General features: G+C 34.2%; 1 protein-coding gene and 1 pseudogene across 2 annotated transcripts; one reads left to right on the forward strand and one right to left on the reverse strand.

The window, feature by feature from the left end:
• The first annotated feature begins 9,524 nt into the window (after window positions 1-9,524).
• Window positions 9,525-10,379, forward strand: LOC145039913 (uncharacterized). Its single transcript, XM_078987911.1, has one exon. It carries the CDS (start codon window positions 9,525-9,527, stop codon window positions 10,377-10,379), a length of 855 nt encoding a protein of 284 aa, XP_078844037.1.
• A 1,730-nt stretch (window positions 10,380-12,109) lies between these two features.
• On the reverse strand, window positions 12,110-16,417 carry LOC145039914 (uncharacterized; annotated as a pseudogene). The gene is made up of 11 exons (XR_013679841.1): window positions 16,249-16,417; window positions 15,498-15,908; window positions 15,100-15,381; window positions 14,241-14,636; window positions 13,920-14,150; window positions 13,754-13,837; window positions 13,376-13,537; window positions 13,024-13,272; window positions 12,750-12,851; window positions 12,437-12,620; window positions 12,110-12,357 (listed from the first exon to the last, which is right to left on the reverse strand). The product of XR_013679841.1 is annotated as an uncharacterized LOC145039914 (transcript).
• Window positions 16,418-22,293: the final 5,876 nt, after the last annotated feature.

Here is a 22,293-nt window from a genome sequence, read left to right on the forward strand (position 1 = left end):
TGTCCTTATGCAACATGGGAAGGTATTTGCTTATGCATCCAGACAACTAAAAACACATGAAGTAAATTATACCACACACGATCTTGAACTGGGGGCGGTGGTCTTCGCCTTAAAATTTTGGAGGCACTACCTATATGGTACCAAGTGCACAATCTTCACTGACCACAAGAGCCTCCAGCACATTCTAAATCAAAAGGAACTAAACATGAGGCAGAGAAGATGGGTTGAACTATTAAATGATTATGAGTGTGAGATCAAATACCATCCATGCAATGCTAACGTGGTAGTCGATTTCCTGAGCTGAAAGGAGTATTCAAGTCATTGTGTGAAGACCCTATCAATCACCATCCAATCTTATCTAGCATCACAGATCAAGGAGACCCAATTGGACGCACTGAAGCCAGATAATGTCGCTAGTGAATCGCTAAGAAGAATGGAGAAGGAGCTCCAAGTCAAAGACGATGAAACCTACTACTTCACAAATAGAATATGGGTCCCCAAAATTAGGGGATTTAGAGAGATAGTCATGCATAAAGCCCACAAGATGCGATATTCTATTCATCCGGGGTTAGACAAAATGTATTTGGATATCAAGTAGCAATATTGGTGGCCTAATATGAAGGCAGAGATAGCCACTCTCGTGGGCAAGTGTCTTACTTGCGCCAAGGTGAAAGTGGAATACCAAAAGCCCTTGGGACTGCTGCAACAACCAGTGATACCCGAGTGGAAATGGGAAAAGATTACGATGGACTTCGTGACAAAATTACCTAAGACAACTGGAGGATTGGATGTGATATGGATAATTGTAGATAGACTAACAAAATCCGCTCATTTCGTGCCAATAAAAGAATCCTACAAGATGGAAAATCTGACCCAAATTTACATCAAGGAGGTTGTGAAACTCCATGGAGTGCCAATATCTATTATCTCAGATCGAGATAGTAGATTTACTTCAAGATTATGGTAAACTCTTCAAAGGGTAATGGGAACACAGCTAGATATGAGCACCGCCTACCATCCATAGAGGGATGGTTAGAGTGAGTGTACCATCCAGACACTCGAGGATATGCTCCGAGCTTGCGTGATAGACTTCGAAAAATCGTGGGATGCCCATTTGCCTTTGATCGAAATCTCTTATAACAATAGTTACCATAATAGCATCAAGGTTGCTCCCTTCGAGGCTCTCTATGGTCGTAAATGTAGATCGTCAATATGTTGGGCTGAGGTGGGCGACACTCAACTAGCAAAAGAGCAATCGACGGCTAGTGCTCTTACAGGACCCGAAATCATTCGTGAAACAACCAGGAGGATAATCCAAATCAAAGCTAGACTTCAAGCATCACAAGACTGACAAAAGAGATATGCTGACAAGCAGTGAAAGCCACTAGAATTTCAAGTCAGTGATTGCGTGCTATTAAAGGTCTCTCCATGGAAAGGAATCATTCGATTTAGGAAAAGAGGAAAATTAAACCCACAGTACATTGGACCGTTCAAGATTCTTGCCTGGATTGGTCCAGTGGCTTACAAGTTGCAGCTGCCTGCCGAGCTCAGGAACAACTAGTGCTCTGCAACTCAAATTTGAAAAAGTATCTATCAGATGAAACCCTTCCGACTCGTCGAGTAGATCCCGAATCTCGCATCCTCAAATAGACTGTACTCGACGAGTTGGAGCATCCCAACTCGCTGAGTCCATGCACAAAACCCTAAAAATCATATAAATTAATCAATACCAAGGACAAGTGTTACACAAGGAGTTGTTGTCATAACTGACATTTTAGCTAGGAAATTATATTCCTGTATAACAGTTCACTTATTGTAAAACATATACTCTAAATAAATCTCACTCAATTATCAGTTAGATTGATCAATTATGTTCAACAAAGAGTCTAAAAACCCTCAGAATCCTGGTTTGAGTCCATATTGGACTAGAATTTTCTTATTGGGCCTAATGGACCAATAAGCACCTAGTTCAACTTTATTGGACTTATAAGCCCTAATTGGACCCAATTCATAAATCTAAAACATTTTGGACCAATTAGGACTAGAATGATTCATTCTAACGCTAATGGGCCTTATTGAGCCACAACTAATCCAATTAACATTAGTGAGCCATAAGCCCATTCTTTTATTCTAATTAATGCTTCCAAGGACCCAATAGGCCAAAAAATCTTATGTCTAGGATCCAAAGATCCTAACTAAAGTTAATGGGCCCGAACTACTCCACCCTTTCTCCTAGCCCAACATTTTCAGCCCATGAGATAAAAATAATAATAATAATAATAAAAGAAAGGAAATGGAGGTTGACTTTGGAGGTGCCACCTCCATATTATACACAAAATAACAAGACAATTGCATCTCATACTTCCATGCGAGCTTGTATGATCCAACATGCATCAAGACTTCTCTCTCTCTCTCTCTCTCTCTCCTCTCTTCTCTTCAAACTTCTCTAAAATCATCCTTTTCCTTCCTCCAAGATCTTAAAATTTTGCTAGGATTCTAAGGATCTTCATCAATTCATTAAAATATTTAGTAATTTATTGTAAAACACAAGTATCTCCTTGCATCTTATCATGAAAAACTTATTCTTACATGGTTCTTATTCCATTATCACACCTTAGAAGCTTGATAAACTCGAGATCCACAACAAAGGTGTGCTAAGACCAAAATTTCTTTCCACTTCTTCTTCAAAAACCAAAACATCAAGCAAACGTGAGTTCATACCCCCCTTGTTTTTGGTTTTCATATGATTTTTGGGGAAGAATACAAGTAAAATGTGTAGATCTATGTGTTATATGCATGTTTTGTGTGAATTCTTAGTTTATTTGGTAAAATGTGTTAGATCTTAGCAAATCTTGAAATTTTAAGTATTATTTAGCAAAGATCTATGAACTATTACATTTTATACATCACTTTATCTAGCCAATAGTAATCACATGTTTAAGACACAAAAGATTTCAACAAAAACCTTGCTAAAAGTCAAAATTGTCAAAAAAAAACAAAAGATAAGTGCAAATAGTGTCATTTATGTTTCCATAAGGGCGAAACAGGTCCTACATGTATGAAAAGTCATTTTTATGTTAAACATACTTTTAAAATGGCCAAAAATGCAAATTTAAGCTTAATGGGCCAAAACTTTTGGGCCTCACGGTTTTGGGCACAATATGCGAAAAAAATGAAGTTTTGGGGTTAAAATGTTATTTGGCTAAATTTTGAGCCATAATTGAAAATAAACCAAATTTAAGGGTGAAAATAACATTTATTTTCAAATTTGACCAAAAATGTAAAATTTTCCAAAATTGGGCCGAAAGTGTGAATTTTTACAAACACAAGGCTGAAAATACACTTTTCTGCAAAATAGGATTCTAAATGTGAAAATACAACTTTTTGGGCTAAAACCATAAATTTTTAGACACTTGGGACAAAATTGCAAATTTTTATAATTTATGGACTAAAGTGTCATTTTTACAATATTTGGGACTTAATTCAACATTGGAAGATTATCGGCCAAAAACGTCATTTTTACAGAAGATGATTTTTATTATCAATCTAATAAACCTTGAGCTAAAACAAACAACGGAATAAAACAAACCAACGAAACACGTCGATAACTATTTATTGAGCTTAATATTCACGTTACTTGGCCATTGGGCCCTAAGGGCCCAATTAAGTGTATACTGAGCCCAATATTTTCCATGACGTGTTTATTGGGTCTTACAACCCACTTACATGTTAATTTGGGCCTAAGTTATCGATTACATGTTTATTGGGCTTTTGTGGCCCATCTACATGCCTATTGGGCCTAAATTACTCTCTTACATGTTATTGGGCCTTTGTGGTCTAATTACATGCTAATAGGCTCTGGAATGGAAATTTCAGATGTTAGTAGGTCGTACTATACCTTTGTGTAGTCATTAAACTTCATATACTTATATATGTACCTTTCGAATACAAAAACATACTACATATACGTAAACATTAAACATAGTACAAAAAGGGCTTGAGAATCTAGTGAGACATGTCAGTTGGCACCTCTGAGTGTCAATCGTAGCCTATAGTTATAATCAGAGTTTCCTGGTAAGAAAGCGGGAGTTTGTGTATAGATCTATACGGGGTGACCCCCCCCCCCCCCCCCCACGCCTTAGTTGTTCACTATAGCTAGACTAGGCCAGTCTAGGGCAAAAAAATCCTTAGCAAGACCAGCATTTGGAAAAATACCAAGACGGACGACCTAGTCATTATCATATATGGTTATAACGGCTCATATGGTGATTCAATACCAAAAGTTTAACCTTTTGAAGATAAACTCTCCGATTGTGTCAATGCAAAAACGACTTATTTAACAATACAAGAATCTAGACGTTGTTATAAAACAAAAAATATCGGATTTTCTGGAGAAATATCCGTATACATTTATCATTTACTCACAATACAATGAATTTAAACTACTCTCATTCAAGTTACAACTATAAAATTCACACATGCATTTATACTTGATTTTCACATCATTTTTAGTAAATTTACAGAAAATATCGGATTTTTTGGATTTTTACGAAAGATACAAAAGCTTTTATTCAACCATACTTATAAACTCACCAACTTTATATATGTTGAACGTTTTCAAAATAACTTGTATTCTCAGGTAATCGTTAATCAGGAAGGATTTGCAAGTGTGTATGGTTTCATTTTGTGTAGCAGCACTTATCGTCCTTTTAACAAAATTGAACTTATGTATTTTAACAATGTACTTGATGTGAACAATGTTGGTTGTATTATGTAATGTTGGTGATGAATGTGTTATGTTTTATGCGTATTCATTGTGATGCTTATTCACTTGCTAGTCACACGAGCCCTCGGACGTTTCCACCGTCTAGTTCGGGGGTGTGACAGTTGTAGAGAGATTTGTTGGCATTAAACAGTCAGTGACACTTTGGCTTTGTGTTTAAAGGCGTCTATTTTTTTTACATAATGTGGATTGATTCCACATAGAATTTGAGGACAAGGTTATGATTCAACTAGTAACATAAGTGGTGCATTTAATGGATTAAAGACATTGATTATGAAATAAGTGAATTTTCACATTATATTCGGTATTTGCCCATCGGTTATAGTTAGCACTTGTGTTTGTTGCAAAGAATCATCCTGACATTAATGACTTTTTTATTTGATTTCTCGTTTGTTAAACATGCTTAGTTCTTCCTATAAACGCCGAGATAAGTTAAGAGAGAAACAAGCAACAAAAGTGGTGGAAGCATTGGCTTGCAGGGTTTTTTTTATTCTATCTTGTTTTTATTTTATGGTGTTTATGTTTTTTTTACTAATTTATTGTTATGTTAATTTTAGGTGCCACTCAAAGTGGTACAGGTTTGAATCAATAAGTTGGTATCAAACACCCTTGTGATACTCGCGGGGTTCATATTTTCGTTCACTCTTAAATGTTAAGAAAACGTATTCTTCAATTTGTAAAGTACTTGAAGACATTAAAGTTAATAATAATTTTCAAGATCTTAGAGCGGAAGCACGTTGTCTCTTGAGGTCATTAAAAAAGTTTGATTTTATTTTTTGCCTATACTTGATGATTGATATCTTAGTGGTCAAAAATGACTTGATCATGGCGTTCCAAAGAAAGACCAAAATATTGTAAATGGAATGCATCATGTGAGATCCTCATAGGTTAGAAACTATAAAGTTGTTTATTCTTTTCAAGTTTCTAGATTAATCATTAACACGTTCTATTTAATTCGCAAATTAACTACTTACACCACAACAAAATTGATGTATTTATGGTGGTCATACATATGCAATCTCAAGGGCTCAACAACCGATTTAATGAAGTAAACACATTATTACTTGTTTCTATGGCTTGTTTATGTCTAAGTAAGTCTTTTCAAGCCTTTAATGTGGATGAACTACTCAAGATGACTATGTTTTATTCTAACGAGTTTTCAGAACACGGCGTGGGAGCACTTAGAGCAATTCTTTCAAAATTATAGTGTGGATGTAATAACTTGAAGGGAATTGGAAACTGGAAAAGGTGATGGTTAAAACAAACAAACATACAATATATCTAATGGTACATCTTATACTAAAATTAGCATTGATATTGCATGTTGCAACATCCATAGTGGAACGTGCATTTTCTGCGAGGAAGTTGATAAATAACATTTGTGTAATAAGATGAGTGATCAATTTATGAATGATTGTCTAGTCACATATATTGAGAAAGATGTGGTAGATGGTATGAGTAACGATGTACTTATAGATTGTTTTAGAAATATGTCAACGCATCGAGAACAATTGTAAGACATTTATGAGTATTTTTTAAAGTTATTTTGATCTTTGGCATTGAAGTTAATGATATATTTTGCTAAGATGATATTATTAACTAATCGAATCAATAACACCAAATTTCTTGACCCATTTATTTTATCATTTCGTTTAAGTGGAACATATGTGAGTTTAAAATCTTAAATTCGCCACTGTCTACGAACCAATTTCTTGACCCATTTATTTTGTCATTTCTTTTAAGTGGAACAAACGTGAGTTTAAATCCTAACTTCGCCGTTCTCTGCGAGTGGCAGAACTAGCTAGTAGTCAGGGGTAGCCTGCTACCCCTCAAGTTGGTCCGAGAAACATAATTTTTTTTATGTTGGCATGGTGTTATTACTATATTACGGAGGTGCTACTCCTAAGACCTTGCTGATGAAGATTATTAGATAAACGACCAGATGAGTATGTGTTGTTAACCCAATTTATCCTCAAAATTATGATTTTCCTCAATTCGTTTTTTACTAAGAATCCAAATGGGTTTCCGTATTGTTTTTTTTTCTTTCACAATCGATCTCATCTGCAACTGTTAATAAGTTTTAATTCACTCAGGTAATCCTTATTGCTGGAAATTGGTAAGTGCTAAGGTTTATTTTATTATGTCTTCCAAGTGTTTGATGTTATGCCTAAAGCACTAGGTTGAAACAAATTGGGTCTTTTTTTATCACGGCTAATTATGTGTTGCTAATTTGTCTCATTGACTGATGGAACCCAAAAGGTTAACTTATGAAAGATGCATAAACTTGTTTTGTTTCATTTTCCATGGACCCCAAAATTTTAACTTATGTTATCTTGTTTATGTATTAACAAATATTATTGGTGTCAGTTTATATAGAGTTAGAAAAATGACAAGCACCACTACTACACACAATTTCGTTTTATTTCTTTGTAGATGTATCTTAGGGAAAGATATAACAAAATTACGATGCTTATGATGGTACAAATTAAGGCCTCCATGCTTGAGTATTAGGCATTCCTAGAGAGCTTAAAATGTATCTTATGGATTGCAAATAAAGCTATTATTTTAAACGAAGTCATTAGAGGTGGTCTAGCAAAGTTATAATGGATTCAAATGGTTTTAATTTGGTTTATATAGTGGGATAGAATATAAAACTATATTTTATATGAATTTTCAATACAAAAACATTGTGTGGGGTTTTATTTTCAAACTTTGTGTAGGTTTTAGTTGTTTAATGTTGAATTCAAAGTAATGGTCATTGGTCTATTTTTTAATATTGTTAACGCTATCTTCTATTAAATTGCTTTGACTTGTAGAGTGTAACTATTGTTATACACTTACAAGTTTTAGTTGTTGACAAAACCACATACAACTCCTTTTTTAAAAATCCATTTCTTTTAGGTATAATGTATTTCTTAAAGTGGAGAAAATAAAGTGACAAAACCTGGTCCTAAACTCCTAAATTTTCCTCAAAATCCATAGATAATATGTGGTTGTTCTAAGGTGTAAATTAACCAAATTGTCCCTTACATGCTAAAACTTGCATAGTTGTATGAGATCCTTTGTATGCATAGACTTGTCAAAAAATTCGGTCTCTATTAAAAAAATTTATACAAACGCTGCTTCAATGTGTCTATGGTTATGGCTGATGGGGATAAAAATTATAAATAATTATATAGAAATGGGACCTGTTATATACATTTGTATTAAGTAAAATGGTCCTTGTGTAAAACAATTTCACAAATGGTCCATTTATGTAATTATGTGTGTGGGGATGGGTTGATTACGTTATATTTACATAATGGTGCATGTGTATTTAAATTATAGAAATGATAATGTCCTGAGTTCACTATGAGGGCATTTAAGTCATACACAACTTAAAAAAAATTCCAACTTTAGGACACTATCTTTCGACAGACATTGTTGAATAGACTATTTTGCACATTAAAAATATTTTTTTATTAATATTTATTTCATTTTATTAAAAAAAAATCAATTTATTAATGATAAAGATTTCTGATGAACACAAAACAATACAATTATTGGGGTTTAATAGTTAATTTTAAGATTTAATTGTAAATATTAATAGTAATGGTAATATGATAAAAATAATTTAATAAAAAGGTTCTCAAAGTAAATGACATATGGACCAAAATCTATACCAAACCTTGTAACACATACCAAAATTGAAAAAGGTTATAATTTTGGACAAAATACGTAAAAATCACAGAGTATGGGGACATTTTTGTAACTTACTTTAAACGAGACATATACAATCAGTGGTATAGCCTTGTGGCCATTCTATGGTGAGAGAATTAACTTTACTAAGACCGATGAGTATGAGTAACATCACACGGTATGAGTAACGTCACACGGTGTTGAGCTGATTTGGTAGATCTTTATAGCCGGCATAACGTGCGTACAACCCCCCCCACACACACACAAAAAAAAAAAAAAAAAATCATGTTTTCAGCAGTTATGTGGCCACGCGTTGCCATGGTAATGGATTGTAACGTTGAATTTTTCGACCGTTGCATTTTTTCATCAGATTAAAAACGGTAATATTACCGTTTAAAACGGTAAATTCAAAAAAAATTATTAATTAATTTTTTTAAACTATATAAATACATATATATCTCATTCTTTTTACCTACATTTCTATTTCTTTATATCTATCTCTATTTCTTTTATCATTCAAAACCCAAACACAAAAACCAATTTTTAAACTATATATATATATATATATATATATATATATATATATATATATATATATATATATATATATATATATATATCATTCTTTTTACCTACACTTCTATTTCTCTATATCTATCTCTATTTCTTTTATCATTCAAAACCCAAACACAAAAATCAACCAAACACAAAAACCAATGTGGATCAAAATCCAAATACTCCTCCTCCAAACACAATCACATCCATTCCAATAGGTTTTGTGGGATACGATGGCTACATGAACCTTCTCAACTCGCAAAACTCACCACAACTTCCATATTCCGGCAACTTTTTTTTATTCCGCCTCACATCCACTACTATTCTTTACCTCGCCTTTTATGAAACAAAATACAAACATTCAACAAAACCTTTTTAACACATTTGGTCTCATGCGACAAACAATCACACAACTCTCACCCATGCAAGAAACTATTATCAAGATGAAACTATTATCAAGATGCAGGCCGGGGTAGTCAGAAAGTATTAGGAAAAAGGGAAAGAGGTCATGGTCGGCGCGGAGCAAACAGAAGGACCTCCAACATGGTGGACACGAGAGGAAGAGCATGCGTTGGCGGTGGATTGGTGCGGGATTTCAAAACAAGCAACTTTGGGGAACGATATGAGGAGAGTTGCTTTTTGGGAAGTCGTGATTGTCAAATTCCGCACAATTTTGAACAAGAATGACACATATCGCAATCACGATATACTAAGTGGCAAATGGACTCAAATTAACTGGAAGTGCACCAAATTTAATTTCATCTACAACAAACTTTCTTTGCAACGGAAAAGTAGTGCAAATCAGTTCGATGTGTTTAGAGCCGCGAGGGAGGAATATCATGTGAAAATGGGTCACGTATTTGAGCACGAAAAAATTTGGGATATCGTGAAGAAAGATCCAAAATGGATAAAAACGCCAACATCATCGGAACAACAATCAAAGAGGTCTCGTGGTTCGGGTTCGGTTGACATTTCCAACGGACGCACGAACATCAACCTCAACATGGACACCGATAAGCTCCCGGATGCCTTTGACGTCATCAACGAAATCTCTCCATCACGACGACCGATGGGGCTCGACAAAGTGAAGCGTACTCATAGACATGTGGAGAAGAATGAAAGTGAGCTTCAAGAGCACGCGGAAATGAAACAAAAATTCGATGTCCACATGGAAATTGCAAATAAAAGATATGAATTGCAACGTCATCATATGGAGTTCCTTCGTCAAGAAGCTGAGCAAGATCGTATATCGAAGGATTTGGCAATTCTTATGAAAAGCAAAGAAAACATGCCACCGAGACGAGATGAAGTGATACGGAGGATGAATGCACAGATCGAGAGCAAATACTTGGACGACGAATAGTTTATCGGTGTTTTTTTCTAAAATTATCGTGTTGTAATGAACCAAAAATCCAAGGTAAAAGTTTTATTCTTATATATAGTCAAAAACAAATGTTACTTAATCCAACCATTCAAAAACGTTGCTTAATTAAAACATTTATCAGAGTTACATCCCAAAATCACATAATGCGGAAAACACGGGTGTGTGCAATGTGATCAAGTCGGACCCTTCCTTTCCAAACCAATGATACCTTAAACCATAAGCAAAATTGTAAGCACGATGCTTAGTGAGTTCCCCATAACATACCATATACAATCCACATAATCACATAAAACATATCAACCATACAAGCCATGCATACAAACATATACGGATGTCATGGACTCCCTCCAGGGTCCTACTCTAGGATGTTGTGGGCTCCCCCATGGTCTTATACCTATGTGACATAGGCTCTCCCACATGGTCTGATATCCAAGTGCCACAGGCTCCCCCAAGGTCTTCCAAGCAAGTATCACAAAGACAATTAACACACCACATATAACATAATGGGTCGGCCTTGGTGTCGTCGACCCTTTGGTATGGCAAGGATACTCACCTCACACTGCCGAAGTCCAGCAGATAAAACTCTAGTTGTTGGATAACAGACTCCCGAACTGTCCATATCAAAACAACACTCAACTAACCATTTGGGTTTCAATGCATAACCATAAGTCTACATTTAAGGTAAAATGACCATTTTACCCCTAACCTAGCTTGGTGCAAAACCAAGCCCCAAACTCACACTCTGAAGGCCCAAAAGCCAAATAATCAACCAAGATCCACCATATGGCCTAATTTTCCAATTTAGGCCCAAAACTCTACATGGTCCTACCTTAAGGCCTAACCATTTATTCTAGTCCAAACACTTAGCATTCCGATGGTCCAATATCTCATAATCATCAAGGCCTATCTATGGCCCACTTATGGCCTAATTTTCCAAATTTGGCCCAAATCTTTCCAATGGGCCTTATCCTAAAACCCAATAATTTTCTTATTCCATAAACTTGTTCTCGAATGGCCCAACAAGAACCCAACCCTAATTAGGGTTTTTCACAAAAAAATGACGATTAGGGTTAAGTGTTCTTACATAACCCATTAAGTACTTAATCCATTAAGTTCATTACCCCACTAGGCCAACCATACAATGTAATCGGGCATAAGTTATAACATCAATCCAATGGTCCAAAACGCAGGTCCCGACAAGTCCAAACTAAATCCCCAAGATTAAGGTTTTCTAAACCCTAATTAGGGTTTCTAACCCAAGCACATGCACTACTAGAAAAACAGCCTTTTATGACGTGCAATGTGTGTCATAAAACGCTCAGACGTCGCTCAAATGTGTGTCAAGGAAGGCCATGTCATAACGAGAGATGACAGGCTTTTGCGCACCGTCTATTTATGACGTACATTTATGGAACACATTTACGACGCGTAGTTATGACACGCAATGCGTATCAAGGAAGACCCTGTCATAAAGGAAAGCGACGCGCATTTGTGTTTCGTAACCTTACGATGCACGTGTTTATGACACGCAATGCGTATCAAGGAAGCCTCTATCATAAATGAAGATGACACGCATTTACGTGTCATAAAATTCAATAATCATTTACGATATGCATTTACGAAACATCTTTACGATACTCATTTACACATAATACAAAAATATGTAAACAAATATATACCAAAACAATTAATTTCATCTAATAACATCATGTCAAAAAATTGCAATACATTGATATTAAGGGGATCTAACTGTACATTGTTATTAAAAGGTTTTCCCTAACTATATAACCTAATACTACATTGTGTATCAAGGGACACTTTCTGCAAAGTAATGCTATACAAACTAAAAAGATATACAAAAAGATGATAAACATCAAATTCCAAGTAAGTAGAGTTGCATCTTGCCTTTCATAATTATTTAAGTCTAATGAACCCCTACTCTGATAATTCTTGTGACCTGATCAAATAAAAGTCAAAAATTTAATATGCTAATATAATTAATAGAAGAATCAAACAAGGAATGTAGTTGCAAATACCCGTGCCAAATGTGAGTGGTCAAATGAGGGAAAAGTGAATGTATGTAAGCTTTTTGACAACAGCCTACACACAAGCACATATACATATCAAACAAGGAATGTTAGTTTTACTTTTTACCTTATCTTTAACCAAACCACCCGATGTAAAAATCCCAGCATTTTCTAATGCAATTAAAACCTTTTTCTACAACAAATAATAGTATCAATTAGCCAACAAGATAACAAAAAAATTAATAATTACCAAATTTATGATTATTCTTGATTGGTATTTAAATGGGACCCACAATTAAAGTAAAGATATAAATTATAATACCTCACTTTCATCATCTAAAACTGTTTCCATGAGATAAAGGTCACAGAATTTTGTTATCTCCAAAAGAACATCCAAAACAGATGATCTCACAGTTGCTTGATTCTGTTTAAAAAAAAATTAGTGAACACTTAAATGATTAAAGTATTGTTATAATATATATATATATATATATATATATATATATATATATATATATATATATATATATATATATATATATATATATATTTCAGTGGCTAAATTTATAAAATGATGTGAATATTTTAACTAATACTTGAAGCTCGTGTGGGGTACTTTCTTCAAGTATAACTCCAAGCAATCGACAAGTTACCTATAACAAAAACCATGATATCTTATATTTTGCCAGTTTTCGTGAGGGTAAGATGTTTAAACTTTTGTAACCAACTCAAAAGCAATGGATGAAGAACTGATGTTGATGCTTTCATGCGATATAATGATGTCTCCTCGAGCATCTCCAAATGATCCTTCGGCTTTTGGTGCACTCCACTTAATATCGAGTCTCCTACGATATAAGAAAAAAAATGATAATTGAATGAGATAGATGTTTGTTTCTTTAGTTACTTGCTGCTTAAAGAGAAATAAATTAGATGTGGCTGAAGTCTTACGGTTTGAGAAACGAGCCAGAGAGTTTTGTTTCTCCATTCAAATCCCCTAACTTGAAGGGTACAAGATAATTATAACCAGGAACATATATACTGATCCATGATTTTATCAAAGCATAGATTCCCAGAAAAGTTCACATCCATTGCTGTGTCATCTTCCTTGCCCTGTAAATAAATCGAAAATCCAAGATCAGATCATGGAGCCAATATAGAATTTCATTTTCCACCAGTGTCAATGAATAAGAGAAGTTGACGATAAAAAAATGATCTGAAGCCATAAACGATGACAAAACTGTCATAAATTAAGTGTACACAAACAATATGAAATACATTACATGCTAAGATAGAGAAGATGATGCATTATCAACAAGCGATAAGTACCTCTGTACAAATCCATGCATTTCCTGCCCTGCGAATCTCGCCACCATCTACAAGATTTGCTCTAATTCCATATAAATCTACAACCTGCAAAATGTTTGTTCCATGTTCTCTATGAAACATGATTTTTAATTCTATGATTTAACAAGAAAAAGTACGAGCAACTTACACAATTATCAGTATTGAAAGTAAAATGGGCCGATACATAAGAAAATGGAACCCTGTCAAATGTTGGCACTGCACCAGCCTCTTAATTCTTCATGATTGCCTCATAGGCAGGTGATGTAGGAACATCAGCAACTGAACTAGATAACTTTCTTGAAACCAACCCACTTCCCACAAATACTGGAGCATCCAAAGGGCCTTGACAGTTGAAAACAGCTGTCACTGATCCTGCCAACTGCAACCACAGAGATAGGAAGTTAAAACCAAACCACACATTTGGAAATTTGTAGATTAGCATTAGCTTACTCAAAAGGAACATACATACCGGAAACAATAGAGGTTTCATTTTAAACCTTTTCATTAGGGCATTTACTTCCACAGAGAAGGAAGAACCTGACACATAAGGTGACATTCTACTTCCTCTTGTTTAATTCCGAAATCTCCAGAAGCTTCTAGAGGAACCTTGCCAAACCAACCACTCGCATTGTGTAAAAATATTCATTGAGCCCGAAAACACATGCTTGCAAATATATCTTACAAACGGGGAGGGGGATGCTTATCAAGCAAAGGTAATTATGATGAAATTCTAGTTATAAATTGTAAAAATGGGACATACAGAAAATGAAGATGGCGCATCAGATATTTGAAAAGCCAACCTTGTCACATCAAGTTGTCCATGAAGATTCGGGAAACTTTCTCCTTGTGACATGAAAATGTGAACCTGCAAGCTCCAATCCATACAAATAAACCCCGTATACTATCATCCCACCAATATAAAAATAAACCCAAATAGTAGTTATGCTTGCTCCCTTGTTCAATTTCAAAACAAGAGTAAGAGGAATATCTAAAAGGACTACATAATGCACTTTCATCCAAATAGAAAGCAATTTGCTATAATAATTAAAGTAGATTTATCAAAGTATTAAGAAAAAAACAGAAAAAAATTTAACACATATGAATGGAAGTATGTTGCTATTTCTAAAACTAGAGAATACAAGAAACAGTGTCAAGAGGGAATCACCTCACCACTGGCTCTTCCTTCATATCATGCAATAGGAATTTCTAAAATCCTTTTGAATAGTTGCAGTGCAGAAAATACGAGTAAAAGAAAGAAACAGATTTAGCCTAAAGAAAGAAAAAAAAGTATAGAAATATATTTTGTATGAAGCAAAGCAATACCTTACCAGAACAAAAAGACTAACAACTTTGAGATTGGCATGCCATTTTGGTCGACTGTATCAGCAAAAACATCTGTAGACAGCCAGCCACCATCTTCTGATGTTACATCCGATTCCGATTGCCACATCTTACAATTACCACTCAATTGCACATGGATACAACTGTAATTATTTTGGAACTTGACATGTCCACATCTTGTTTCAGGAATGATATCTTCCCTGGATCTAGATTGTTGAGAATGACATTATGGTTAGCTACTTCCAAAGTAGGAGATGACGTATCAACACCTGTCAATCAAACAACATACACATTGCTTATTGGAAATAAATAGATGCATTCCTTAATAATATCTAGTATTAGATAACCAATATGCATGCATAAATAAGGGAGTGGAAACAAACACCAGTGACTTCCAAAGCATGACCATGTACAGCATTTAGAGCAAAGCCACCAGTATAGCAGCACATGGCAAGCACTCTTTGACCATCCGAAATGGTAGATATAAATTCACGGTTTTCACGCTGATCCACATAAAACCCTGTCTTTTGCCCATCCAACGAGTTCATATAAGATATCCCATTCTCCACAACCTTAACCACCCTTTCACATAATAACTCTTCTTCTTCGTTTTCTAAGTCTAACCCTTCTTCTTTCAATATCTCTGTTGATAGCCTCCACACTACACTCTTGATCATATTCAATCCACTGATACACTTCTTAATATGTTACTTGTACTTCTCAACCCATGCAGCTGATGACGCAATCACAGCCAAATCCCCAAACACATCAACTATAAGTCCTAACAATCTATACTCTGGACAAAATTATTAAGCCATAGCTATAAACAACAGATTCAAAATAATAGGAAATAGCTACCTATCCCCTTCACTATTCACAAGACGATATGCATTTGCATTGGCAAAAGGGAGCCCCAAGCTCGTCATCCGATGGCTGCATCTATTCTTGTTTCAAGCAGCTTTTCCACATTCAATGCACAAGAAGGATCACTGTGCCATTCAATTCATTCATTCCATCCAGATATTAATTAAAATAATCTTAATTCATCACACAGTTTTTTAATTTGACTTGAGTAATGACAGAATACCCTAATACTTCCTCCTCTAGCTGCATGAGCCTGTTGTACAAGCCCCAACCGATTGGGTTTTGTGCCCCATCAGCCACCAGCACAAAGCCACCTATTTTTGGGGGTGGTCTACTAATAATTCTATCAACTGCACCGATGTAAACCATTGGGCTTCCATCACGAAACAGTTGTGTTTTCCCCCTCTTCAGGATAACCTTTGCAACACCTGATAATTCCATGTTACCATTGTGAAGGGTATATGCTAACTGCTAAGGGCTAAGCCTATATATGAAACCCATAACCAAGTTTTAAAAATCAGACAGACTATGCTTCCTGACACACCACGTGCATGAAAACCTATATATTTATAAAACTAGAATTAACTGCTTTAGGCTTTGGTGACATAAACAACCAGCATCAATCAATTGTGAAGGGTAAAATTAATTGTTTCCGTTTGCTGGCGTGCCATTCAGAATAATATGAAAATACCCAAAGGAAAACCCACATAAGCTTAAGACTTATGACTAACAGAAGGGCATTCACATCTTCAGATTTACCTGGGCTCATTGTCACCATATGCAAGCAACAGTAATGTTCCATCTTTAAAATGGACAGAATCCAGAATAACAGGAAGCATCTTCTCAGCTCCTGCTTCCTTTTTGCCATTAGCCCCCCCCTTCCATAAGTTCAACAACAATACCTTCAACTCCGATGCATCCTCCCCTCAGCCTAAAACTCTCTTCTCTCTCTTTCTACTTGTTTTTTCTTTTCTTTCTCATTTTCTGTTCAGTCTTGCCGCACACATACACAGACCATCTGGGAAGTAGGATGACATCAACGATGGTGGAGGTGATAGCCGGCGGTGGCTGGTTTAGGGCTTTTTGAGAATATGAGATATTTTTGTTCAGAGAGAGAAAGTCGAATCAATGCGGTTACTGGATACCAAAAAAACCGATGTAAGCTTGAATGAAAGTAGAATCGATGAGAATTTAGAGAGCCCCAATTTGAAACCTTGTCCAGTAGAATCCATTTGAGAGTGAGTGTTGGATTTATTGCTTCCCTTTCCCGGTCTGCTTACCCTTTAGTTACCCTGGTCGATCGATTCAAGATTTCACGAAAAAACCCAAGGTAACAACCGATAGAGACAAGAAGGATGGGGCGAAGGTAGGATTAGATCCAATTTCAAAGAGTAACAGTAGATTTCACTGAAGACCCTTTCCCGGTTCACTTGACCTTTGGTTACCTCAGTCGATCTATTCAAGCTTTCAATAAAAACCCTAGGTAGCGACTGAGAGAAACAAGAGGGAAAGGAAGGAGCGTCGATAATTAGGGCAAGAGGGAAAGAAGAAAAAAATGCGGGGTTTTAATTTTTTAGAATTTCATTTTCCCCCGATGGAACGCACGTTCCATTAAAATTTATAAAGCGACATCTTTAGATGACACACATTTTACTATAGGTGCCCTCTTTGATTTTTTTTTCTGTTTAGACACTAATTTAAGGGCATGCAATAATGCGTGACATAAATCATAAATTTTTTTGAAGAGACGACACTTTTTTAATGTCACTCACTTTTGCGTAACATAAATCAACGAGTGTCGTTGTTTGCGCATCGTACAAGGGTCTTTTTCTTGTAGTGATAAAAGTTGTTTTGGGAAGCTTAAGGATTTACTACATGTCTTTATTCAAGATGCCTATAAAATTGTGTAACATGTTAGAGTCTAAATTCGTTGGGTAAAGTGGGAGAGAAAGCCGAATTCAATCAACGGGGGTTTGGAATAATATTATTTCTTAAATTAGTAAATTACATTCCACTGGTAAATTTGATGAAGCTAATCTGAGATGAAAATTGGGTGATGGTTTTCTTATTCAATTTTGAATGGGAGAGAAGGCCGAATTCAATCAACGGGGGTATGGAATAATATTATTTCTTAAATTAGTAAATTAGATTCCACTGGTAAATTTGATGAAGGTAATCTGAGATGAAAATTGGGTGATGGTTTTCTTATTCAGTTTTGGCGGGATAAGTGGCGGGATCAACTAAGCTTTAAGATGAAGTGTGATAGACTTTATGCTTTATCTTTGAACAAGGAGGGAGTGGTGAAAGATTTTTGGATAGACACAAGGTGGAGTTTTGAATGGCATTGTGAGCTTCGAACATGTGCTGAGATGGACCAGCTTCAAGCTTTGCAAGTGGAGATATAACATATTCATTTAAATTCAAATAAGGATTCGTGGGGTTGGCATCTCGGTGATGAGGGGGAGTATTTTGTAGCTTCTCATAGAGAAGATTTGGATGTGGGGGCTTTACCTGTTATGCCTGTGATTATGAAATGGAATAAATATGTTCCTATAAAAGTCAACATTTTGATTTGGAGAATAGCAATGGATAGGTTGCTCACAAGGGTAAATTTGTCTCGCAAATGAATTGGCGTACCTTATATTAGGTGTTTGATGTGCGATGATCAGTTGGAACATAATGATCTCGTTTTTTTCAATGTGATATTGCTAAAAAGGTTTGAAATTAAATTTTTATGTGGATGGGACTCCTGAACTTTGATTTCAAGAGTTCCAAACCTCGCCTCGCTCTTGTGACATTTTTAGAAGCTCAATAATGGATTCAAGGCCTGCATGTCAGACAAGATAATAAGGAGATGGCGGGTACGGTGTTAATGACAGGATTGTGGATTATTTGGTGCTTCAGAAACGACTAAGTCTTTCAAAATAAGAAGTATCACAAGGACATGTTATTTGATTCCATTGTTTTGTTTTCTTTCAACTGGTTTACTTCTAGAAACATAAAAGGTGTTAGAGATTGGAACTTGTGTTCCAACAACCTATGTTTTGTAATTTTGCTATTTTAGGCTAGTTTCTTGCTAGTCCCTAAGGCTTGTTTCTTTTTATATAATGTAGTTCTAAAAAAAATACTCAAACACAATTGTTGCCATAAAAAAAGATCCACCCAAAATTAAATAAATAACTTATAGAGTCAGTAACTCTACAAATGGGAATTTAGGGTTTATGTATGTTATCCGTACATAAGCATCTCCTCCAAGGTCTTACCACCGCCTCTCTTTTTTCTTGACAAATAAATTGATGATCCACTGCACTTCCATCCTCCATGCTCTTCTGTCGATCACCTTTATCTCTATCACTAATTTTGAATCGGGCAATAACACTGAAGATTCTATATCGGATCTACAATTGATTATCAATAAACTATTTGTTCAGTTATGCATCTGGATCGATTTCTTCCTCCGATTTCATGTTATGTTAATGATCGAGACATGTTAACGATCGAGATAGGAAATTTCATGTCAAATACGTGTGATTCAATAAACTGGAGAGCGACTCGATGTTTTTGATTTGTTGATTTCTAAAGGTAGTCGCCTTCATCGTCAATAGATATGTGAGATCTTCGATTTCCTGTTCGTTAATCAAGGTAATTATACAAATTTGTTTGACCTCATTAGTATAGTTGTTTAACATCATCGTTCATTTTTATTCTTTTTCTACTGCTTGTATTATGTTTTTTATGAAACTGATACATCAATTTTCAAGTACAGATGTTCCAAACTTTTTTAGACATCATTTTCATAGTTTGATATCCTAAATATTATGTTTTAATTACCTTCACTATATAGTACATTTTTGCACTGTGGATATTATTAGTAGCATAAAAATAGTGGTGTTTAAGCATGTCGTAAGATAATTATGTTATATGTAGGAATAAATTATTGAAATTTTGTTTTAGTGTTAAGCATACTTTACAAAATATAAATGATAAGAAAAAGGTCCTAGATATCACGTACAGGGGACAAAGCTCTAATATTTGGTTGGTTCTCATTGCTTGTTACATTATGTGAATGAGTCCTAATTTACTTTATTAAATTGTAAATAAGAGTGTTAAACCATTTTATTAAGTTTTGAATGAGAGTCACGTGTTAAAGTTTTTTATTAAATTGATGTGTTAAATTTTTTATTAAATTGTGAATGATAGTTGTGAATTGCTTTATAAAACTGTGAATGAGAGTCTTTAACTTCTTTACTGAACTGTTAGTTTTTATTAAACTATGAACTAATGAGAGCCCTTGAGTGTTTTATTAAATTGCGAGTGAGAGTCATGATATGTTTTATTAAACTATGAATTAGAGTCTTGAAATGCTCTATTAAAATGTGAATTTGTGTAGTGCGTACAAGGTTTTTGACGATATGCTGCAACAAAATCATATATGTTTTTAAGTTGTGAAAACTATAAATAAGAGTCTTGGACTGCTTTATTAAATTGTGAATGAAAATCTTGAAACGTAGATTTTAAGTTGAAAATATGATTGTTAATGTATAATCTTTTTGTATTAAACTGTAAATTAAATAATTTACTGTATTAAATTGTAAATTTTTCTGTATTAAACTATGAATTTACAATATTAAATTATGAATTGACTATATTACATTATGATTTTTTTATGAATTTTGTGTTACTTTTTGAAATGTGAGATGAAACAAACATTATACACGGATCTAATTTTCTCTAATCTTGAATAAAATACGTAAAAACTAAACTGTGAATATTGTGTAAATTAATCTTTGAAATAAACACTAATCTCTAGATCTGGTGCTATAAATATAAGTTTTAAGTTGAAAATATCGTTGTAAATGTATAATTTTTTTTTTTTTTTGCATTATACTACGAATTTATTATATTAACTTGTGAATATTATTTGTATGAAGTTATGAATTAATTGTATTAAGTTGTAAAATTTTCATAAATTTTGCATTAAAATATAATTGATTTATGTTGTAATGTTTGTATTAATTTTCTTGTGATTATATTTATTTTTTATGTTGTATAAATATGTAAGAATGTATTTTTTTTAAATGTTTTGCATTAAACTCTAAATTAGTGAACGAATGAGTTTATTAAATTCTGAATATAATATTGAAGCTTTCAATATATGATTTTATATACAAATATGATTTGGAATGAATGATTGTTCTAACAATGGCACAAGTGGCTGGTAGCGACGTGTGGTAGATGGTGGTGGTGATAAAGTTTGAGTTTTACTTTCTTTAAATATGTGAATTAATATATAACAGATTGTATTAAATTGTGAATTTTATATATTAAATTGATAATGAACTATATTAAGTTATGTATTTCATATAAAATTGTATTAAAATATGAATGAATGTATGTTTTAGAATAATAGACTATAAATTAAGAATAATAAACTGTGAATTAGGGAATTAATATGTTTATTAAATTGTGAATAATTTTGAATTCTGAATATGTCATTTTTTAAGAGATCTGTAATTTAGAATAGAAATAATTCGATTTGTCATAACATAACTCTATTTTTTTATTAAATTTGTATATTATGAACAATAATGTTTGTTTTATTACGCTATGAATTTGACTACAAAATTCCATTGAGTTTTTTGTTAGTCTGGTGACGGTTCGATGGTGGTCCGACGGCGTCCGATAGTTGCACGACAATGGTTCGACGATGAGTGCAAAATGGTTGTAAATTATGGAAATGTAGAGTTTGGTTTCATATAATATTGTTGTTTGATTCGATTAAAATTTCATCAATAAAAAATTAAAAAGATAGTTCTTAGAGTTTTTAATATTTTTTTTTTCTCATTTGAACCACTCCATATATATATATATATATATATATATATATATATATATATATATGTGTGTGTGTGTGTGTGTGTGTGTGTGTGTGTGTGTGTGAGAGAGAGAGAGAGAGAGTTAGGTTCATATATAAACTACAGTTATTGTGTGATTGTGAGGCAAATTATGAACTAATCATTTGATAGGGGTATAATAGTAATTTTAGCATTATTTAAATATGATAAACTAATGAATATCTTTAACTATTCCCTATTATCATGTATGACTCATTTTTATCAGCCTTGTTTAATCATACCCAATTCTTTTTCACCCATATTTTACCCTCCTTCCACCATTCTCTCTAAGGACAGAACTCATCGATCCCTCATCTTCGGCGACATACATCCTCCATAGCTGCCTCCTCCCAAGGACAATAGCTCTCCATTGTAAGCTTCCTATGGAGGAAAGATTGCCTTAACCATCAAAACCCATTCATT

The sequence above is a fragment of the Lactuca saligna genome, chromosome 4 (assembly GCF_052625555.1).
Source record: "Lactuca saligna cultivar CGN05327 chromosome 4, ASM5262555v1, whole genome shotgun sequence".
Lineage (NCBI taxonomy): Eukaryota > Viridiplantae > Streptophyta > Magnoliopsida > Asterales > Asteraceae > Lactuca > Lactuca saligna.